This window comes from Biomphalaria glabrata, chromosome 10, assembly GCF_947242115.1.
Source record: "Biomphalaria glabrata chromosome 10, xgBioGlab47.1, whole genome shotgun sequence".
In the NCBI taxonomy this organism is placed as follows: Eukaryota; Metazoa; Mollusca; class Gastropoda; family Planorbidae; genus Biomphalaria; species Biomphalaria glabrata.
The window spans coordinates 8,111,986-8,134,755 of NC_074720.1; the positions used below are offsets into that span (position 1 = coordinate 8,111,986).

A 22,770-nucleotide genomic window follows, 5' to 3' on the forward strand; every position below is an offset into this window, starting at 1 on the left:
GACAGGCCACACAAAACTAAGGACAGAGAGACAGGCCACACAAAACTAAGGACAGAGAGACAGGCCACACAAAACTAAGGACAGAAAGACAGGCCACACAAAACTAAGGACAGAGAGACAGGCCACACAAAACTAAGGACAGAGAGACAGGCCACACAAAACTAAGGACAGAGAGACAGGCCACACAAAACTAAGGACAGAGAGACAGGCCACACAAAACTAAGGACAGAAAGACAGGCCACACAAAACTAAGGACAGAGAGACAGGCCACACAAAACTAAGGACAGAGAGACAGGCCACACAAAACTAAGGACAGAGAGACAGGCCACACAAAACTAAGGACAGAAAGACAGGCCACACAAAACTAAGGACAGAGAGACAGGCCACACAAAACTAAGGACAGAGAGACAGGCCACACAAAACTAAGGACAGAGAGACAGGCCACACAAAACTAAGGACAGAAAGACAGGCCACACAAAACTAAGGACAGAAAGACAGGCCACACAAAACTAAGGACAGAGAGACAGGCCACACAAAACTAAGGACAGAGAGACAGGCCACACAAAACTAAGGACAGAAAGACAGGCCACACAAAACTAAGGACAGAGAGACAGGCCACACAAAACTAAGGACAGAAAGACAGGCCACACAAAACTAATAGCGGCTTTTCCTCTTTTGGGGGCCGCTTAAAATTGCTCTATTCATTATTTCAATTAAAGTAACTGAGTTGTCAATTTAGGCCCTATAGGAAGGCAATGAAGTGGAAACGGGATTTGTTTTTTTTCAATGACGCAGATCAGGGAGAGAACAATAGCATGCATTCAAATACTTGTTTTATTATCCACGCATCATTAAACTGAAACAACGAGCACATTTTAAACCACAGCGCTGCCTATATACCTTTTTTTTCCAAAAATTATGCTACTAGCCAAAATTATATTAGTAGCTTCTAAACAACGGAAAAGTCTTTTACTAAAAATAAAATTTTGTTATCTTGTTTATGGAAAAAAAAATGAGATTTCAAATTTTAGTTTATCAATTTTTTTTTAACTGTCAGAAAAAACAACAACTTTTCTTAATGTTAAAGCTATAGTTTGCCATTCATAAAATTGTAACGGTTAGCAGTTGACAGGTAGATTTGCTTAGCATGTACAGAACTTCCTTTTCATTAAAGCTTTTTCCAAGAACTTTTTTCACCTCTTGCCAGTTTGGCTTTTAGATTTATTGCTCGCTCCCCTTTGTAGATACTGGAAAACTATAAGGAACTAAAAAATACATTTAAAAAACGCTTTATATTGTCTTACACGCGAAGACAGTGTCAAACTCTGAAATCTTTTTTTTCCTTGTTATTTTCTTTGGCGAAATGATTCTTGTAGGCTACTGTTTTCGTGGAGATCTATATCATATTGTCTTTAATGTGTGACTTAACATCTAGCACCAAGAAGGTTTTACAGTATCCAGGTGAATTATGAAGAGCTTACATTCATGTTACCTCAAAATGAAGCCAATAATTTATTTCTGCATTTTAATAGTGTTTCTGACTATCGTTTTTATTGGGAGAGCTTTTCTTTTTAATGACAAAAATGAAGGAAGTGCATCGGACCTGCCGACCAGATCGTTCTTATGTCCATCTCGGTGCATATGTTCTATTGGAGATACTTTCACTGTGCATTGTTCCCAAAGGAACTTAGATTCTGTTCCCGACTTACCTGCGCAGACAACAGAAGCGTACTTGCAGGTTAACAGAATAGGTAACATCACATGCGCAGACTTTTACTCTACTGTATACTTACAGACGTTAGACTTATCAAACAATGCATTGAGGCGTATCTACAACTGTTCATTTTCTAACCTGACCCGTTTGGTCTACCTAAATCTTGGCCAATGTTCTGTTGACGTCATCGAGACTGGGGCCTTTTATTCATTAAATCAATTGAAATGTTTAATCTTGGCATCCAACAGAATCATCGCTACTCCGCCAAGGTTGTTTATGTACCTATCAATGTTGGACTATCTTGATTTGTCTTCTAACTTGTTAATACGAATCAAGAATGACACATTCACCGGACTTTCTTCATTAACACAGCTGTATTTATACAATAACTTATTGCTGTACAACAACGAAACATTTGAACTGGACGCTTTCTGTGATTTGAACAATTTGGAAGTGCTGAATATTCAGATGAACCAACCAAATGACTGTGGAGTTGTATATCCAGATATTGCTCTGTCAAAACTCAACAACCTTCGAGAAATATACATGGATGGTTATCCCGCTGCATTGGGACCGGGGTTTCTTTTTCTGACAAAGCTTGAAAAATTTGTATTTGGCAATATGGTCTATGGAAATTCTATGTTTTTCTGTGATCTAAGTAAGAATGTTCCAGATAACTTACTAGAGAACCTGTGTAGGTTGCGTCAACTAACTCTAGTAATGAGCTACTGTTCTGTTCATTCTTTGTCTCCCGACGTTCTAAAACCGTTGAAAAACATCTGGTCGCTTAATCTTAATTACAATGAGAAATTTTCTATGGTTAGATTCGAGAATTTTTCTAAAGGTTTAGCTGACAGCAATTTAACCCATCTTAATATTTCGGCGATAGATAGAACAACAGCGACACACTTTTCTCACGTGACACGATTTACGTTTCAGTATTTGAAAAACACCAGACTCCAAACTTTAGATTTGTCACGAAATTCGATAGTTTCGATTCATGGTTTCGCCTTCATGTACCTTCCAATTACCTTGCAATATTTGTCAGTGAAGAGCAATACATTGATACGAGCAGATAGTTTGGTCACGTTGATGCGCTTTTCCAATCTTAAAGTATTTGACATGAGCGATCAAATACAGTATACTCTTAGTGAGAACCGAACATTTGAATCTCAGCCTGTTGAACCATACCCCAGTAAAACAAACCTCACTTTCAATAACACGCACGAAAATACGAACCTCACTAGGTCAGGAGGGCATATGATTTATCTGATGCCCAAAAATCTGGAAACAATTTACGCTTATTCGATGAAGTTAGAATATTCCATTTGTTGGCTCACAATTAAAAATAACGTTGTACTTAGGTATTTTGACTACTCTAACAATTTCGCAACTGTATGGGAAGGCCCTATAGATGGCGTGCCATCTTTAAACTATTTAGATTTATCCAGAAATTATTGTACCAAAATGAATTTGACATTTTTTCAGAACGCGACCAGCCTGGCCACTTTGCTTTTAAGTCAGAATGTTTTGGGCCAGTCATTAAGAAATGATATCTATGGTTTAGCCTTTTCTTATTTGCATAACTTACAGATATTGGATTTAAGCCATAATAATATCGACATACTTTCAGAAAAAGCATTCATAAATAATTCTAATTTAAAACGTCTAAATTTATCCCATAATTTTTTGGAATATTTTCATCCAAGTATTAAAAATTTGGAAAAACTAGAAATTCTGGATTTAACCGGAAACATGTTAAAAGGACTTACTGAACAAAATTGTAAAGACCTATATCAAATTCATATTGCAAGTCCTAAGTTGAAGGTTCTTTTACATGACAATAATCTTGTATGCTCCTGTGAGTTCCTATATTTTTTACATGTTTTAACGGAACAGACTCAACTATTTGACAATCTACAGTTTATTGAATGTCAGTATAGCAATGGAACAAACTTTACCATTCAAGATGTTGGTGATCTTTTACCTATTCTTCAAAGGAATTGTTTGGCAGAAAGCTTTTTTATTGGTGCGCTGGTCTCGTTTTGTCTTGTGGCTTGCGTTAGCATGGTGGCGGCAGTGTTTTATTACAAGCAATGGAAACTGTTGTATTTATACTACATTGGCAAAAAGCATTTACACATTGGTTCTACTAAACTCTTGTACAATCCTCAAGCGGATATTTTCATTACTTATGATGATGAGGTAAGCCAAACTTATATATTTATTCATTTATTAATTTATTTATTATAAATAACTGTTTTTGAGTTCGATTTAAATCATGCAATGAAATTTTCATAATTTGTTTTCAAACCTTACATTCAAAAATATACCTGTTGTTTTTTTTTCAATACTAAAAGTAAGAAATATTTCTGTAATGTTGTATTGTTTCGTGTAACTCTTTGTCAATGAAAAGAGCTGAAACCAACCTACGGAATGTTTTTATTATATCTTTTTTACACTTTAAAGATAGCCACTAATGAGACATGCTACAATATGGATTCCTTATAGACTACTGGGCAGCTTCCATAACCATCGGCCGTAGAAATATCAGCTTAACATAACATGCTTCTATAAACCGCAACATCTGCGCGGGATGCCTTGAGTTAGAATAGTGGGTTGTGTGGCCGAAGGGCATAAACTATTTTCTCGAATTGTTGATCATTCGAGACTTCACTTGAGCTGAGTTATGTTTGGTGAGCGACCAAAGGCCGCACTGAAACCTTCCCAAAGATGCCACAGCTGTGTCACATTATCAGATATCTCAGTCGACACTGTTAAAGTTACAATGCATTTAATGCAATTAACGTATCTCGACCCAATGTCGTGCTGTAGATTAACTGTTCACTATTGGCTCAAGGTTTGGAAGATATATATTTATGACGCACTAAAAAAAAAAGAACCTTTAACAAACTCATGCCCTAAAAATTTAATTTTTTGTTTAGTATTTAAAAGCTAAACTTCATCGTGCTTGACTTCATGGCGTTGTTTGAATTTCAAACAATATATATATATATATATATATATATATAAATACTTTTTAAAAAGATATTTATATTATTTCTTTTTACATCACATGTGGATTTTTTTTTCCTGTTCGAAATTCATCCAATAAAATGTTGTGCTTAAATATAAATAAAATTGTCTTTTTTCCTTCACAGAATATTGCAATACGTCAATTTGTACAGAACCTTTTGCTTCCCAAATTAGAACAGCAGAGAATAACCTTTGTTTTAGGAGAGCTCGACTTTTCGGGAGGTCTAATTTTTTCCAGTATATCAGGAGCAGTGGTTGGCACCAAGAAAACTTTAGTGTTAATTTCTCAAGATGCGTTTAAAGGCCGTAGTAATGAGGTGGACGTTGGCTTACATTTGGCCATTATGCACGAGCTCAGCACGCTGAAGCATATTGTTGTTCCTGTCTTCATGGAAGAAGTGGTCGTGGCGACCCTCCCTAGTGACATAGACATTTACTTACAAAACCAGATAGACAGATGTCTGGCGTACGTGGAAACTGAGACTTTCTGGCGGCGTTTATTTACAGCGCTTAATGAGAAACAGTGAAATCCTTTAGTTTCAGTCTGAAAAAGATAAACAATATACTTTTTATTGCACATCATGTGCTGCTATTAACTATGGTCAAGTAGGACTAATCATGTTTGATTTAGAAATACCGTAAACATCGACAGACGAACTAATTTCACAAACAGACAGACGTACTAGACAGACAGACAGAAAGAGAGACATTTAGATGGATAGATAGATAGGTAGATATAAAGATAGATATCTAGCTAGCTAGCTAGATAGATAGATAAATATGCCATTTTCATTACAATAAACGAGACATTGTCTCTAAGTTTTAAGGTAAAAAAGAATGCTTTATTTTACGTGACTACGCAGAGACCTATATGTTTGATTTCAGCTCTCTTGTTATAATGCACTATAGATTACATTATATAATATTACAAACAATGCATATTCGTCTTATCTCGTTCTTTCTGTATTTGTCATTGTAATCAGTCAGTAAAACAAGCATGTAAGATATAGTAAAACAAGTATGTTAGATATAGTAAAACAAGTATGTTAGATATAGTAAAACAAGTATGTTAGATATAGTAAAACAAGTATGTTAGATATAGTAAAACAAGTATGTTAGATATAGTAAAACAAGCATGTTAGATATAGTAAAACAAGCATGTTAGATATAGTAAAACAAGCATGTTAGATATAGTAAAACAAGTATGTTAGATATAGTAAAACAAGTATATGTTAGATATAGTAAAACAAGTATGTTAGATATAGTAAAATAAGCATGTTAGATATAGTAGTAGAAGTATGTTAGATATAGTAAAACAAGTATGTTAGATATAGTAGAACAAGCATGTTAGATATAGTAAAACAAGCATGTTAGATATAGTAAAAACAAGCATGTTAGATATAGTAAAACAAGTATGTTAGATATAGACATACATAGAAATGACAACCATAAAATAATAAAACATTAAACTTATCCACCTAAAAAAAATGTATTTTAAAATTCAGAGGTGACATTTATATTGGTAGAGTTATTAAATAAGAAAGTTATATTATTAAATCAAGAGACCCTTGCAAATTAAAAAAAAAAAAGTGGGATTAGGTCCCTTGATGCATTGTTAAAATATGTATAAATAACTGGTAAGAGATATATCATTCACTTTCTGATTAGTGAAAGTTTCTCTCGTGTAATCTGACCCTTGACTTTCGTCGTAGGGGTGCTGTGACAGTTCGCGTAACGAAAAGCCCTCCAGTCTTCCCGGTCAGCAGCTAATCTTAGCAGACTATCAAGAGAGAGACCTGTCCATTCTTTTACGTAATCCAGCCAGCTTTTCTTCGGACAACCCTTTCTTCGTGCTCCCTCCACTGTACTTTGAAGGATGACTTTTGACAGCGAGGCATGTCTTACAATAGGACCCAACCAGCTCAGATTTCCTCTCTTCACAGTATTGAGCTTAGGTGACTAATATTACGCTCTAATTTCTAGACATCCATATGTTACACGGCGTCAGGTTTTAACTCTAGAAAGATCTTGAACAATATACAACTCGCATCAAAACAACAATAAACACACGTCTTTGTGTCTCTCGGGCTCAGCTTCATCAGCCGTCCACCGCTAACTCCAACTGACTTTCATCATCTTTTTTAACACTTATTTATAACCTAATGGTCTTACTCGTGGTTACATCAGAATCTATTCTGCTAATAAAAAAACAAACCCACACACACACGTAAGGTTGGGAATAAGGAGTAGGAATTTATCCCATGATATGGAATACGAAGTGTGCCTTTATCTGTGTGTCTGGGTATTAAATGAGTTTGTGTTTTTTAAATTTATTTGTAAGTTATGGTTCAGAGTTTTATGTACTATTTAGTATACTTTTTAGTATTCTATCGTGAAATGTCTCTAGGATTAGTGAATTTACTATTGGTTACTCTAGTTAAATGTGAATATTCGTTTCGTATAGACCTAATCTCAAATAAACCTACGGCTTAAACCTTTTAAACTAGTTCATTACCTAGTGCAGGGGTGGGCAACACTTTTGTGTCGAGGGCCGCGTTAAGAAAAATTTGGTAATGAGGGGTCGCAAATAAATATATTTATGTACTTACAACTTTGAAAAATACGCTAGCTAACTGTGTATAATGTCTTTAATTCATATTTATACCGTATTATGTATTCACTTTTCATTTTCCACATTTCCAATTGAGGAATTAGCAATTTCTGAAACCAATTTTACGATTAAAAAAAAATTGCTATTGTCTTTTTACGTCACACAATTTCACCATATACATACGGCCGTATTAAATGTGAGGTATTTAACTGCTGACACTCGTGCGTAATGTTCCCGAACAGTGAAACAGTGTTGTCAAATTACAGCCAGTCAGCATCGACCTGTGATTACAGTTGTTTAGTTTCCACAAAAGAGTACTTTTTGACATTTGTATTAGTACAAAAATAATGTGAAAGTTTAGCAGCAAAGTTTTTTAAGTGTGGAAATACAGCTTCTGGAACCCATAAAATTCCAGCTGAAGTACTGACTGGAACTTCTCTTTCGAGTCATAATTTGCTTAGAGTTATGTCCTATGAAGCTGAATCAGCTTCTGCGCTAAATGATGAGCTGATGGAATTATGAAATAGTTCTTGACGTCTTAAAATTTGCTTTTATAAATTCCACAATTAAGGAAACTTAAATAAGTCTTGTACTTTTCCCACTAGAAATAGTTTCTCTAACTTACAAAGGCCGCGGGATTAACATTTGAGATCAAAAGAAAATCCGCTTCCGAGGACAGATGTAGATGTCGATGGGAAAATCTAAATCGACCACCGGCGGACAATGGTTATGTCTGCGATAGATGTGGCAAATATGTAGGTCGCGGCTGGGGCTGTGTAGCCAAGGGAAACAGTGCATTCATTAATGTTCGAACTCGAAGACAAGCCTTAATATTTCTATTATTATTATTAGAAATAGTTTCACCCTTCAGCAAAGGAAAATGAAAAAAATTTTTTTTTTTACTTGCTTGCCTGGAGAAATGGGAAACCTTTGTTTGAAAAGATTAAACATGCACTAGCATTTCAGCCAGCGGATACATTGGAATAATTTGTTGATAATTCTTCAAGTACTTTTTGGATCTGCCTGTGGTGAAGTCCCATAACTCTGATTAGTTTGATATTATTATTAAATATGTGTATAACATGTAGATAATTTATGCAGCTTTCTGTAAACTTTCCTGTTTAAATTTTAGGGTTGGTATATTCTTTATTTAAAAAACAAATATGTTTTTCTCAGCCAAAGACACTGGCGGATTGAAAGGGGGCGGTAGAGGCGATCGCCAAAAGAGGGGGGGGGGATGAATTTTAACAAAGAAATCACACAATTTGTATACGAATTTATTAGTAGTGTTAATAATATATACTAATTATTTATATTTCAACCTATTTTTATATTATTTCGCTCTTTCCCTCTAGTATTTTGGCCGATTTAGTGGGATGGGGAGATGGGATGGCATCAATGCCTCCCCCCAACCATAAACTCTCGAGTGGGAGGGCGGTCCATATAATTTGTAGAAATCACAGCATGTTAACAGAATCAATTAAATATCTATATAATTAAAACTTGTTATTGATATTTTAACCAATCTTTATATTATGTCGTTCCTTTGTTAGCCGATTGTGTGGGGTGGGGCGGGGCGGTCCTACTTTTATCTAGAAATCATAGTTTGTAAACAAAATTTGTTGAACTACTATATAATGTTTATATTATGTCGCTACACTTCTGGCATCTTAGCCGATTCGGTGAGTTGGGGGGGGGGGATTGCGTCTACTGCCCTCCCCACTCTAGCCCTCTAAGTGGGGGCGGCGGTCCTATTTTTATGGAGAAATCATAGTTTGTGAACAAAACTAGTTGAATTTCTATATAATATAAGCTTCATATTGATGTATATTTTGTCGCACACACACTCTGATCTCAAATTCTATCATTAGGAAATAACATTTTCATGATACATTGTATGACTTCGCTACACACAAGGCTCGAAAAGTTCGTGGGATAACTCTATCCGCAGAAATAAAAGAGTGATCTTTCCTTTACTTCTTCTTCTCGTGCAAACTCTTGAGCAAAGAAGAGAATTATAGATATAGATAGTCAAATATGGCGACAGAGTTCATGTAATTACACACGGATTTATCTTATATATTTCGTCCATCGTGGTTCGATAATGACCAATTTAGCCATCCAGGGGGCTGAGGGCTTTGCAATGGAGTTTGGTGCCTCCTCATGTGGCTAGTGAGACCTATGTGAGCCCGGAATGTTCGGCTGCACACTGGGCAGGTTATTCCAGCTGGAGCTAGTGTCGTGGGCCTTGCTTTTCTTCTCTGGCTTTTTTCGTCTGCCGGCGCTGTTCTCTTTTCCTCAGCAACCTGTGCGCCAGTTTTCACAGCGCGACGCCTTGATGCTCTGTCATGTGCCTCTGTCTCCCAGGTGGCTGGGTCTATGCTGAACGCCTTCAGAGAAGGTTTAAGGGTGTCCCTGAAGCGTTTTCTTTGTCCGCCTATCGAGCGTTTTCTTTCCCTTAATTGGCCGTACAGAGGTCGTTTAGGGGTGCGGCGGTCTTACATTCTGCAGACGTATCCTGCCCATCGCAGCTGTGACTGCATCAGGATTGTGTGGATGCTTTGTGATTCCCGCATGTGGCCCGCGAGCATAATTTTCCTACCCCTGACCTAGTGCATAAACCGGGTAAAATTATTACTAAAGTCATCACCTTTTTTTCCCCCATTAGAAATAACCCGAATTATTTACATAACGTTTTGCATTTTGTTTGTTGTGCTAATAGATTGATATCACTTTGAGGTTCAGCATTTTAGAAACAAATCTTGCCAGATGTGGCCTACCGCTCAAGTTTGGTCAAACGTGTACCGTGTTCTCGTTGCATGAATAATATAAAAGGTCTCGTCTCGTATGTAAATCACGCAGTACTGAACTAAATTAGAAATATTTATTTATAACCTCTCCCTTTATTGCTATTTAAACAATAAACTGACATCAGTGGCGTAGCTAGCAATGTGTGTGGTGCGGGCCGCACGGGGCATCAAGTGGTGAGGGGCATCAAACTAAGGATAAACTTTCTCAGTAAAAGAAAAACACATTGTACAAATATGAAAGAACTTATGTATTTGAAGTGTTAGCTCCAAATTGAATTATTTTGCTACTCTGTTCATCTCCTATGTTCTTTCTTCATTGAAATGTAAGCTGTAGACCAGGTAGTATCAAATTTACTAGATCTTAATCTCTTAAGGCGACACACATTTCCTTGCCTATTTTCTTTTTGGACACATGGTAGCCTACATTTATTGCTCGGCACGCTGCTTTCATCTAGATCTAGAGTGCCCTGGAGCTTAAACCTCTAGACTCTAGATCTAGAATAAGTGCCGTTGTTTATTTTCATTTCAAAGTGATTTATAATGTTCATTGAGCAATAATAGTGTTATCAATTTTTTTATGCTAATTATCTTTTTTATGTCTTTTTTTTTTCATCACCAACTAGTTAATTGTAATACTGTAATGTTAGCACTAATAGCCTATAGTCGTTGCTCAAGACTGAAAAATTCTGTTGGCGCGCGTAGCATTCTCTGAGTTTGGCAGCTATTCGGGTGGCTGAATCTGAAATCAATTCAGTATCATTTTTACGTACACTGCACTGTTTACACACCTTTTTTTATCAACTTCAGCACACCTCCAGTACGTCCTCACCAAAATAACTGGAACTTGCCTAAAAGCGCTAAGTTAAAACCCACTGGAGAAGCCGTCAAGGTGGTTATAGTTAAATTTTCACAAATTATAGAAACTCTTAGAGACATTGACTAGAACAGATGAAAAATCCTCTACGAGATCTGAAGCAGGCGGTTTGTTAGTTACTTTGCAGCCTACATTTATTTTCTCCCCTTGGAGTTTAGGTCGCTGTATTAACTAAAATGATGGACACGTAAGTCTACTTTCAAAAACTTGGATTGTCAATTCGAGACTGCGCACTTAAACGGAAAACATTAAAAAACATTATAAACTTATAGTCGGGTCGACATCGCTGAAGCCAGTGTTACCTTTGCCGAAAGCATGTGCACAGATCTGGAGATTATCAGACCTCAAAGACGTATTGTACATAGGAAAAAGAATGACTGGCGAAAAAGGTGAAGACTCTGTAGTAACAGAGAAGAAAGATCTACGGATGGAAATTTATTCTTCCTTGGACCGGATAATTCAAGAAATCACCCTATATGAGTAATAGCATGATGTAAGTAGGCATGAATGTTTGTCGCCATCCCAACTATTGAATCCTCAGATCGATTTAATTACGGTCAACGATGAAAAATATGCGACTCAGTAATTTGGTGATTGGTGTAAAAAAATAGATTATGGATAGGGCCTAGTTTTGCGAGCAAGAAAGCACGTAAGATTTATTTGTAGTATCTTTTTTGTTGAATTTTTTTTAGCGAAGTAACAATGCTTTAACATTGAATACACATTAGTTCGGGTAAAAAAACTTTTCTTTTAATTCGTTTTATTTTATTTTTTTTTTTGGGGGGGGGGGGGTCAAAAGCACGAGCATCATATACCCTAGCTACGCCACTGCCTGGCATTGATATTTTATCTACTCCTTTTGTCTGTCTCTCTGTGGCATTTTACGTCTCGAGAGACGATCTTTTCCCTTTGCAACTTCTTGTGTGACTAAAGAGGCCAATCCTTGATACACAGCTGCGATCGCAGGTTGGGCATATATAATCACCAGGCGCCGTTGCATTTTCACCCTTCTTTCTGCTTCTGTTGTGTATGACATCTGCAATCTGTGACCCTTCCTTTATGCTCTCTCTCCATGTGGATCTGTCCAGTGCCACCTCTTCCCAGTTGCCAGTGTCGATTTTGAAGAGCTTCATGTCGCGTTTGCATACATCCGTATAACGTAAAAGTGGGCGACCAGCGGCTCTCCTGCCTTCTATTAGATCGCCATTCAGGATGTCCTGTGGAAGTCGACCTACTGGCATTCTACGAACGTGGCCAAGCCAGCCAAGGCGTCTGCTGCTGATAACAGAGCGGATGTCCTTGCATCCTGCTCTATGTAGCACTTCCTCATTGGTTATCTTATCTTGCCACCTTATTTTAAAGATCCTCCTTAGGCATCGGAGGTGGAAGACATTCAGCTTTTTTTTCCTGCCATGAGTAGGTTGACCATGCTTCACTTCCGTACAGCAAGGTGTTCAACACACAGTTCCGGTAGACTAGGGCTTTAGTACTGCTAGTCAGCAATATGTTGTCCCAGACTCTTTTCTGCAACCGTGACATGGTGGCCATTGCCTTGGCTATCCTGTTGTTTATGTCTTTATCCATTAGAGTGTTGTTGGATATGATGGATCCAAGGTAACAAAAGTGATCAACAATTTCTAGTGGTTGGCCATTAATGCTTACTTGAGGTGCAGTGTTTGTGTTTTGGACAAGCATCTTAGTCTTGCTTTGACTGATGTTTAAGCCGAACTTCTGGCAAGCAGCAGATAGTTTGTCAACCATGGACTGTAGCTGAATATCAGAATCAGCCACAATAGATGCATCATCAGCATACAGGAGTTCCCTGTCGAGTAGCTTCCTAACCTTGGTTTTTGCCCGCAGCCTTGATACATTAAATAGTTTTCCAGAGGATCTTGTATGGAGAAACACACCTTCGTTTATGTCGCTGTACGCATAATGCAGTAGACAGGAGAAGAATATGCCAAACAGAGTAGGTGCTGTCTAGGTTCAATCATATACACGTTATTTCTCCTACTTTCCCAATCTCGGATCAAGTTGAAACTTTGCGCAGTTATCAATGGAAAAAAAAGTTAATTAATTAGTCGTAATTAATTAATTTTGTTGAATGTAGAGATAGTAAGGCCTAAGGCGGTATAATCTTTGCTATATGTTTTAAACTTACAATAGACTATAAAACCGTCTATTTTTTATAAATACTTGGAAAGATCATCGGTAAACAATTCATTCGTCGTTCGAATTTAGACCCACGCAACTTCTTGAAAAAAAAATGTTTTGAAAAGGAGGCACGGAACTCTTCTCCCAGATACCTCTCTTCCCCCCCCCCCCTCCCTCCCAACTGGTCCACAAAAGTGATTAAACCATAATACACTGAGCATTCTAAACGCGTGAACGTTGCGCTAAACTAAAACAATACAATATATCCGAATCGCACAAATTTATTATATATAGCCTAGATCAGAGCCGGCCTAAAGCCGATTCCTCTAAATTGAGCCCCGCGCCTGCCAGGCCCCCCCCCCCCATTTTACATTTAGCATATTACTGTCATTCATGGCTCTCGTCAGAGGCTTTTAAAGATGTTTATATAGTTCGACCATCGTTGTTTGATGGTGACCACTTTTGTCACCCAGGAGGGCTGAGGGTTTTGCACTGGGGTTTAAACGATTAACATATTAAGTGTATCGAACGACTGACGTAACTTTAATTAGGCCACTGGCGCCTGTTGTGGTTTAGCTGCTTCGTATGCATGGTGCATAATACATGTTGATATAGTGATCTATTCAATAGTATTCGGCAGCTGGCTAGTTGGGACACATTTCACATTGGGAACGACCACAATGCCAAAGGCGATCTTTTGTAGGTGAGCTTATAGGAATAACAATCCCCGGTCCCCGATCAAGGATCAAGTCGTAGTGAATGGTTAACCCATTCCCTGCGCCAGTTTTTCCCAAACTTTTTGACTTACGTTTACCCCTTTTATAATATTTATAACGCAGAGTCCCCCTCGCCTCCTCCCCAAACTTTCAGGCATGGATGTTGTGTTAATGTTACCCAGTCAATATTATCTGTTTCATTCAGGGAAATAATTTTTCAAGCTCATTTGCTCATTTTTAGCGGCCCCCGTATCAAGATGATGGACAGACCGACTGACAGACAAAACGCAAAAACAATGCGGCTTTGATCCTCTTTAAATAAATTCTATTAGAACTCAGTGCACCAATGTCTATGAACCCTCGTTAAATATCTCGTGTAAATAAAGACATTTTTTTATGGTACCGGTACTAGCCTATAGTGAGGTAATGGAATTTTTTTTCTTTGACGTCATATGAATGGACTCTTTAAATGTAATGCTAAAAGAACGCACTCTGTGCACCAATGTCTATTAACCCTCGAAAAATTGCTCGTATTGATGAAGGCGATTTTTAGTCTAGCTAGGCCGTGTGACGTAGTGTTTTTTTTTCCTTTGACGTCATATGAAATGAATTCTTTAAATGAAATGCTAAAAAACGCACTCGGTGCACCAATGTCTATGAACACTCGATAAATGGCTCGTATTGATGAACGTGATTTTTAGTCTAGCTAGGCCGTGTGACGTAGTGGTTTGTTTTTTCTTTGACGTCATATGGAATGAGTTCTTTAAATGAAATGCTAAAAGAACGCACTCGGTGCACCAATGTCTATGAACACTCGATAAATGGCTCGTATTGATGAAGGTGATTTTTATTCTAGCTAGGCCGTGTGACGTAGTGTTTTTTTTTCCTTTGACGTCATATGGAATTAATTCTTTAAAAGAAATGCTAAAAGAACGCACTCAGTGCACCAATGTCTATGAACACTCGATAAATGGCTCGTAATGATGAAGGCGATTTTTATTCTAGCTAGGCCGTGTGACGTAGTGTTTTTTTTCCTTTGACGTCATATGGAATTAATTCTTTAAATGAAATGCTAAAACAACTGGGTATAGTAATGTTTATTAAGCCTCGTTATGTGACTCGCGTTTAAAAAAGGAATGATGTCTTGATTTAGATCTAATCTAGATTTTTTAAACTAGATCTAGATTTTTATTACAGTATATCTAGATCTGGATTTATATTCTAATTAAAATTATTTTAGAGTCTAGATCTAGAATTTCTAGATCTAGTTTAGACTAAAATAGACTAGATTAAGATGTAGAATTTCAATTTCTAGACTTAAAGTGTAAAAAAAAGTGTAGATTTTCATTTCCAAACGTTTTGATCAATATTGCAATGTTATAATATACTAAAACTAATCTACTATTTTTATTTAATTTAAATTTAAATTTACGGCAAATGAATCTTTGAAACATTATTACTTTTGACCATCAAAATTAAATCACCTCTTGAATATTATTTGCGAATATGCAGATCCGACAGGGATCCGACTTCGACGGGGGCCGCCTCTGAGTTTGTGTAACACAAACTCTCTTTGTAATCTTGTTATCTTTTATATTACAGACATTACTTAAAAAAAAAAAGAAGATAATTACGTCCTACGCATTTCATGTGTCAATCATGTGTTAATCACTGACTTAAACTTTGTTAAGTCGTTGGTTTTCCTGGCTGATTCAGGCAACCAATTTCATTCTCTAATGGTGCTAGGGAAGAAGGAGCACTTGTACTAGTTTTTTTCTAGCGTATGGAATAAGAAATGTGCCTCTATCTTTGTGTCTTTCTGAGTATTTCATTGGATATTTTCATAGGCCTATTTTGTATTTGTTCTAGTATCTTTATGTTTTCATGAGTTGAGGGATGCCAAACAGAAGATGCATATTCTTATATTAAATAGCATTTTAATTTTGTGTTTTTGTTTGATTTGAAAAAATGTCTTCTAATAAACCCTAATGTTTTGCTTTATTTTGTTTTTTTATAATTTCAGCGCATCAGCGTCAATTTAGTAGCCGAATTTTTTAAAACAAACTTATGAAGAGAGGGAAACGATTCTAGTTCTCCATTTTTCTCTCTCTCTTTTTTGTCATAAATTTAGTTTAGCAATGGCTGCATTCACTTTATCTTGACCGTAAAACACTACATTTTTCTTCTCCTTGTAGCGAAAAGGTGTACAGTTTAAAATAGAGAATATATCTGCTAAATATTTTAGTTAACAAATCCATTTCTAGTCATGCCAACAATTTCTCAACTCAGATCTATCAATAAGACAAGAAAACATTGAAATTCATGTATATGTTCAATTGAATTTAATTTTCGAGATCGCCAACAAACATCAGTATGGAAAAGAATCTGTAACGACTACTTACTTGCGAAAAACGACATGCATGCGAAGGATGGTGTTTAATGTAATGAACTATTTTTCTTGCATTCATCTATTGAACTATTCGTAAGCATCCATGCACTAAGGCTCCGTACTGGGATTAATCCCTTACTGCATGGTCCAGGTATCTGGCAGTGTTCTGTAGGGTCTCTCTGTCTCCGTACAGAGCGAGACCCCCGCATGCATCAGTTCTATCTGTTTAAAGACTAGTCGTATCTTTGAGTGTGTTTCTGAGCACCCTGCATTCGTAGCGGATGTAATACATTACTTCGTCTTCAGTATGGCAGTATCGACATCAATGAATACATAATTGTAAGAGATTTATAGTTTTCGGTGTACTGATACAAATGGTAATATAGAGTTATTTGAAAGCTTCGCCATGAGGAGTGGAAGGTCATTTATTATGTGTCCTAAAATAAACGTTTCATTTCCATATGTGTGGTTTAAAAAGATCAGGATCGCCACCTGTTGCCATTCTCTAGTATTGCAGAGGGGCTAAATTACAGTAGGTTGAAATTGCGAATTTTGCAAATCTATGGCGTTTGTTAGAAACACACAAAAAAAAATATTTCAAGACGAACTTTTACTTTGCCAGCCTTTATAAGCTCACACAACAGGAGAATATATCTTTAATGTTATGAACTGATTATGTAAGAGAACAAAACTGAATGTAATAGATGTATTGGAAAAAGCACAGATGGAGAAAAAATTGTGGTCGTTGCATGAATTCAAAATGTTGCCCTAAATTATAGTCAAACTGAATTTCCATTTGATTGGATCAATAAAAATTATCTTATCATATCTTAAATGTCATATTCACACATTGTTGTGTACACAGACAGACTTTGGTAACATGTAAGATGCCCACTGGATGAAAAAAACAATGTTCCAAGTCCTAGAGATGACATGTCTAGTCAGAAAAGAATTCCAAATGGTTTGTTGGGGTATTTGCATGACCTCGAGTTGGCCCCGCTACGAAGTCCTTCACAAATCACAATTATTATCTTGAACAGATTAGAAATGTGTTGATTGGAATCAAAATGCAAAACAATCGAACAACTAGGAGCAGACAATAAGTTTTAGAGAAGGCGGGAAAGTGGAATTTGACGTCCTCGAGGGAGAGAAGGGAAACGAAACTGCAGATGTAACTGGTCCAGATGGTACTAAGGTGCAGGGCGGTAAATATGAAGCTGACCGAAGTAGATTCAGGACGGCTGGATGGTATCTATGGTACACTGGAAATGGCAATGGAGGAAGGTGGCAGTATCTAGAGTGCCGAGGAGAATTTCCACCTCGAAGATACCAAGGCTATCAAGGACGTAGACGTTGATACAGACGGGGGCCCACCACCCAGTGGATACTATGAAGGACAATAAGGTTACCATGGAGGATCACCAAGGGGAGGTCCACGGATGCGAGGAGAATGTGGTCCAGGTGGTTTTAGGCGTGGAAAAGGAAGAAACGACGATGACGTTCAAACTTCAAGAACTGAAGTAAAAAAAAAATGACAGCCTCAAGTCTGAGCCCCCCCCCCCTCTTCTACAGTCGTCGAGATCAAAGAAGATTAACAATCAAATTTAGTAACAGAAACAAAACAAACTGAAGGAATTGTACAAACTGTTTATATATAGTGTGTCCATGCGTGTACAGTGAGAAATGAAAAGAACATGTGGAAGTTTTAGAGCCAATCGTGAGTACAATGGCAAGGTCTAATTGTTCGAACCAGTAAGCTAGAATTGGCTATACAATCGAATTTCTAGGTCACGACATAAGATATGACAGTCAACATTAAAAAGAAAAAAACACAGTACAACGAATCATCGAAACTGAACTCCATAAAACATGAAAGACATTTTAAGAGTAATTGGTTCAGTTAGTTTCTACAGTCATCCCTAACTGTGCAGAAATGATTTAAACCTTTGATAGATCTGAAACAAAAACACAACATTAAAACAGAACTTAGGCACAAAAACAGGACCATCAAGCTGTGTAAATAACAAAACAAATATTTCAATCGGTGGTCGATTTAGATTTTGGCCGTCTACATCTGTCCTCTGCAGCGGAGTTTTTTTATGGTCTCAAATGTGTCACCCGAGGCCTTTGTAAGTGACCACCAGCTGTCTCGTTCTGAAGCCGATACTAGCCTATATAAGGAACAGAGAGCTAGCTATCGGGGTCGTTAATCCAATGCATTATTCAGTGTTATTAATCTGTGATGGACAGCTATTGAATCATCAGTGTCGTCACTGTGCTTTATTCATTCAATAATAGTAGGCATATTATATGTCAGTCAGTTTAATATTCTATTTGTACACGTGATTTATATTTTATGGTAGATAATCGCTGGATTATTTGTTAAAAATCTTATATCAACTCTGTCTGTCTGGTGAAAAAGTGTGTACACGTTATTACTCCTACATCCAATGTCGGATTAAGCACAATTATTTATTTAACCTGGCAAAATAATAATAAAAATAATAATTGTTTAGTATCTTGAACATAGGAAAGAAATTTTACTTGACTGGTGTGGGGGTATAAGTTGAATTAGCCCCATTTATGCTTTGTAGGTCGCCGCTTTAAATTTTGAAACTAACAATACATAACTATAAAACCTTCTATTTTCATAAGCGATTAGCTGGCATAGTGGTTAGTGGATTGGCTGGAGGATACTGAGGAAGCTGGAGCTCGAATTCAAGTCGTTCACTTTTTTAAATAGATGCATTTAAAAAGCTATCACCCAGATACCCCTTACTTTCTCCCCCTACCCCTTTCCAGCTTGTCCAGACAAGTGATAGCATCTTACCGTTTTGAGAAAGCTAAAAGCATGAAATTACGCTTAACAAAAACAATTGGTCAAAATAGTTGTAATCTAATAGAGTTATTATTGCTAGTCTAGATCTATTACATCTGTAGTTACATGACTGGTCCAAATTAATTGATACAAATACGTTTATTATAAACTTTGTTGTTGTTGGTTTTAAAGTTTTTTTTTATTTTTCTTGTTTCTTGAATTGAGTTTGAAAACATTAAGCTAAAGGAAAATATATTCCGCACTGCGTTTTTTCAGTGTGTTGAAATGAAATAAAAACATAAAGGCACCTACGAACTAGCGAATGTCATGTAATTTGAGGTAACATTACTACTCTCAAAAAAAATAAAAATAAAAAATCGTGAAATAACCGATTCTGTTTTTTTATTTCCCAACGTTCCAGAGTCCATTCATAGCTCAACGGATTTCACAGTCTGGAGGTCTGAATAATGAATTTTACTTTATAGTGTAAGCTTATAGGTTCAAATAGATTGCAAACTCTTTGTAAAACAGCTCAGTAAAAATGAATGACGCATCCTTTGTAAACTTCGACAGATAGCAGTATGCCTAGAAATGTGGAGATCAAAGCCAGGGTCAGCAATTTGAAAGAGATGACTGACAAGGCACAAGTCCTAGCCAATGATGTCGGCACTGTCATTCAGCAGGAAGATACATTTTTCAAAGTACCCAATGGGAGACTAAAGCTAAGAAAATTGGATGTAAGTTTACTTTTATTTTGACACGTGACGAGAACAGCCAATGGTCGTGTGGTTTGTTCTCATTACTGTCGTCGCGACGGTACCGGATTCGAAACTACTACTACTGTCCTTTAGGAGGTTAGGGCTTCATTTATTCAGGAATTATGTAAACGTAGATGGCTTTTTTACTTATTTGCAACATATAGCCCTACATTTTGTTAAGGAGAAGGGTGAAGGAGGGGCGTTTAAAAAAGTTTTTCTTTAGACTACAATTAAGCTGGCTTTGCAGACTAAGGAACGAAAATTTGCATCTGCTTGCATGCTCGCATTCTCACTAGATAAACCCAGCCATTTCCTCTGTGTTCGCACCTTTTCACGCAAGCATAGAAATATATTCGCTTAATCTTCAGTATCAGACAATAAATCAAACAACGCATTAGGGTTAATTAGAAGAAATTTCTTAAAATCATATAAGAACAAAAAAATAAAACGCTATTTAACCTTGGTTAGGCCAATAAAAGAATATGCATCCTCTGTTTGGGGCCCCTCAACTCAAGAAAACATTAAGAAATTGAAACAGACACAAAATAGAATAGGCCTATTCACATTTGACCAGAGTAACACCTTTAGTAAAATCACTAAATTTAGAAAGTCTTCAGGTTAGAAGACTTTAAAGTAAAGTAGCAATTATACATAGAATACTGAACCATAATCCTCAAATACAAAACCTAATAAAATACTCAGAAAGACACAAATATAAAGGCACATCCTTCATTCCATATGCTAGGGCAAACTTATACAAATGATCCTTCTTCCCTAGTGCTACTAGAGCATGGAATGGGTTGGCAGAATTAATGTCATTGGTCAACATCCCATGATTAGATTGACTTAGGAATACGCGTAGAACGTAATCATTTTTTTTTTTGAAGTACCGGTAACGTCTGTATTTAAAGATAAGATAAGACATATGAAAATTTAATCCAGAACAAGTCTCAGTCACTATAACAAGGATGTTACTCCTATGAAAGACTAGCCTCAACTGTCGGTTTATTTATAAATCTAAATCTTACCCACAGCCTCGCTTTGAATTAATGTCGTCACAATGTCACAAATGCGCGTTCACTGGCTGTCACCTAAAGTGCGTCTCCGCAATGTGCAAAATACATGCGATAACCTACAGGAAATAAATGCATGCGCTCGATAGCGGTGTATAAAAAAAATCCTTCTCTCTCATATTGATGTTTTGTGCTTTTTATAGACCTTTTAAAAATGATGACATACATATTATCTGAACCAGAAATACCCATTCGTATTCTTAAATATTGCACATGGATGATTAAGGCGCGCTTCGCAGTAAATATAAAAACATTTCTCTATAGTAAGGCCTACTCTAGTGTCTTCTCTCCTCTCTTTTAGTTGACACTTGAACTGGGTCATATGAATGTATTTAGTTAGACCTAATGGATTTTTTGTTTATAACACACATTCCACAGAATGAACCAGGCGTGCTCATCCAATACGATAGAGATGATCAACTTGGGCCAAAGCTTTCTAATTTTAACATAGCACGAGTTGAAGATGTTGAAGCTATGAAGGTAGGTGGTACTATCAGCTGTAGACTAGCCCATGGCAAGCCCGGAGATTGTCCTAGTACTACTCTCCCCTCTCTGAAAAATCCCATTTCAAAAAGGATGAACGAAAGAAAAATGCTTTTCGGTGTTCATGGCATTTTATATATCTAGCATAATTTTAGGCTATCGGATAAATATAGAAGTTGGCAAGTAACTCCTTTCTCACTCGTTGCCTGTTCAATCATCTCACAAAATATTGTACAGTTATCCTTTTATTTAAAAAATTTGATTTACTTATTTGTTGTGTGTATACTATATGTCTATGTGGTCAGATGACTCAGAATACCCCCCCTCCCAAACCATTATTTTTATCCCATGGGGAAATTCGATCATCTGATCACAACTAGGGTTAGGCCAGGGGCGGACTGGGTGTCAAAACCGGCCCCGGGCATTTCTATGTAATCCGGCCACCAACATGCTGTACATGGGCGTAGCCAGGATTTTTTTTCGGGGAGGGTTTGGGGAGCCCCCCCCCCCCCGGAAAAAAAGTATATATATATATATATATATATATATATATATATATATATATATATATATATATATATATATATATATATATATATATATATATATATATATATATATATATATATATATATATATATATATATATATATGTGTGTGTGTGTGTGTGTGTGTGTGTGTGTGTACATAATTAATCTTTATTACATCTGACCCTTTCGGAAGACGTTTATTGTTCATTGTAGACTCCCCGCCCTTGCTAGCAAGAGGGTCTGGGGGAGTTCGAGAGCTCCCCCAGCGCGGGGCGAAGCCCCGCCGCCGGGCACTATTTCTGGTATTGAAAGCCAACGAAATGCTTATTCTGAGGTATCTACAGTGCATTATCTTGCTATTAAAAAGTTTTATTTCAAATACCTAATGTGCTATTATTACTGACTTAGACCCTCTCGCGCCGTTCGGCGCATTTTCCGGCAAGCTGTTTCCGCAACTCTTATTTTACTTAAGGGGTAATTCATTTTGTGTGAGAACATGTCCCGCAAAACCTCATGCGACGCTCTGTCACAACCTTACTAAGGATTCGACTCCCAGTTCGGCATATGATTTCTTTGATTTAGATCCGATCTCTATGACTGACTCCTAAAATCTGTCTTAGCCATCTTTGTTGAGATACATTTAATGATTTTCAATTTCGGCAGAAGACTATTCACAAGCCACTGGTAGAAATTTGTAACCTTTCTTGAATACGCTCTTGGAATTACATGCCTTTATTTCGCTTTAGATTTTATATCGAAAAGGAAAGTTATTTCTTCAAATCATCTGTTTAGGGGTTTTAAACT

General features: G+C 36.9%; 2 protein-coding genes across 10 annotated transcripts in view; both read left to right on the forward strand.

Moving 5' to 3' along the window:
* Positions 1 to 22,770, forward strand: part of LOC106072945 (uncharacterized) — a 33,348-nt gene that overhangs the window by 6,475 nt on the left and 4,103 nt on the right. The window contains exons 1-4 of one of the 9 annotated variants that reach the window (XM_056043814.1): positions 15,566 to 15,696; positions 19,544 to 19,608; positions 19,696 to 19,859; positions 21,332 to 21,433. In XM_056043814.1, the coding sequence (XP_055899789.1) occupies positions 19,704 to 19,859; positions 21,332 to 21,433 (258 nt within the window). In that variant the 5' untranslated portion in view covers positions 15,566 to 15,696; positions 19,544 to 19,608; positions 19,696 to 19,703. Of the gene's footprint in view, positions 1 to 15,564; positions 15,739 to 19,543; positions 19,609 to 19,695; positions 19,860 to 21,331; positions 21,434 to 22,770 lie in introns of those variants that run through there. The other 8 variants (XM_056043813.1, XM_056043817.1, XM_056043812.1 and 5 more) reach the window with 8 other exon arrangements.
* LOC106072938 (toll-like receptor 4) lies at positions 1,313 to 5,674 on the forward strand. Its single transcript, XM_056043809.1, has 2 exons — positions 1,313 to 3,919; positions 4,876 to 5,674. Exons 1-2 carry the CDS (start codon positions 1,469 to 1,471, stop codon positions 5,275 to 5,277), a joined length of 2,853 nt encoding a protein of 950 aa, XP_055899784.1. The 5' UTR covers positions 1,313 to 1,468; the 3' UTR covers positions 5,278 to 5,674.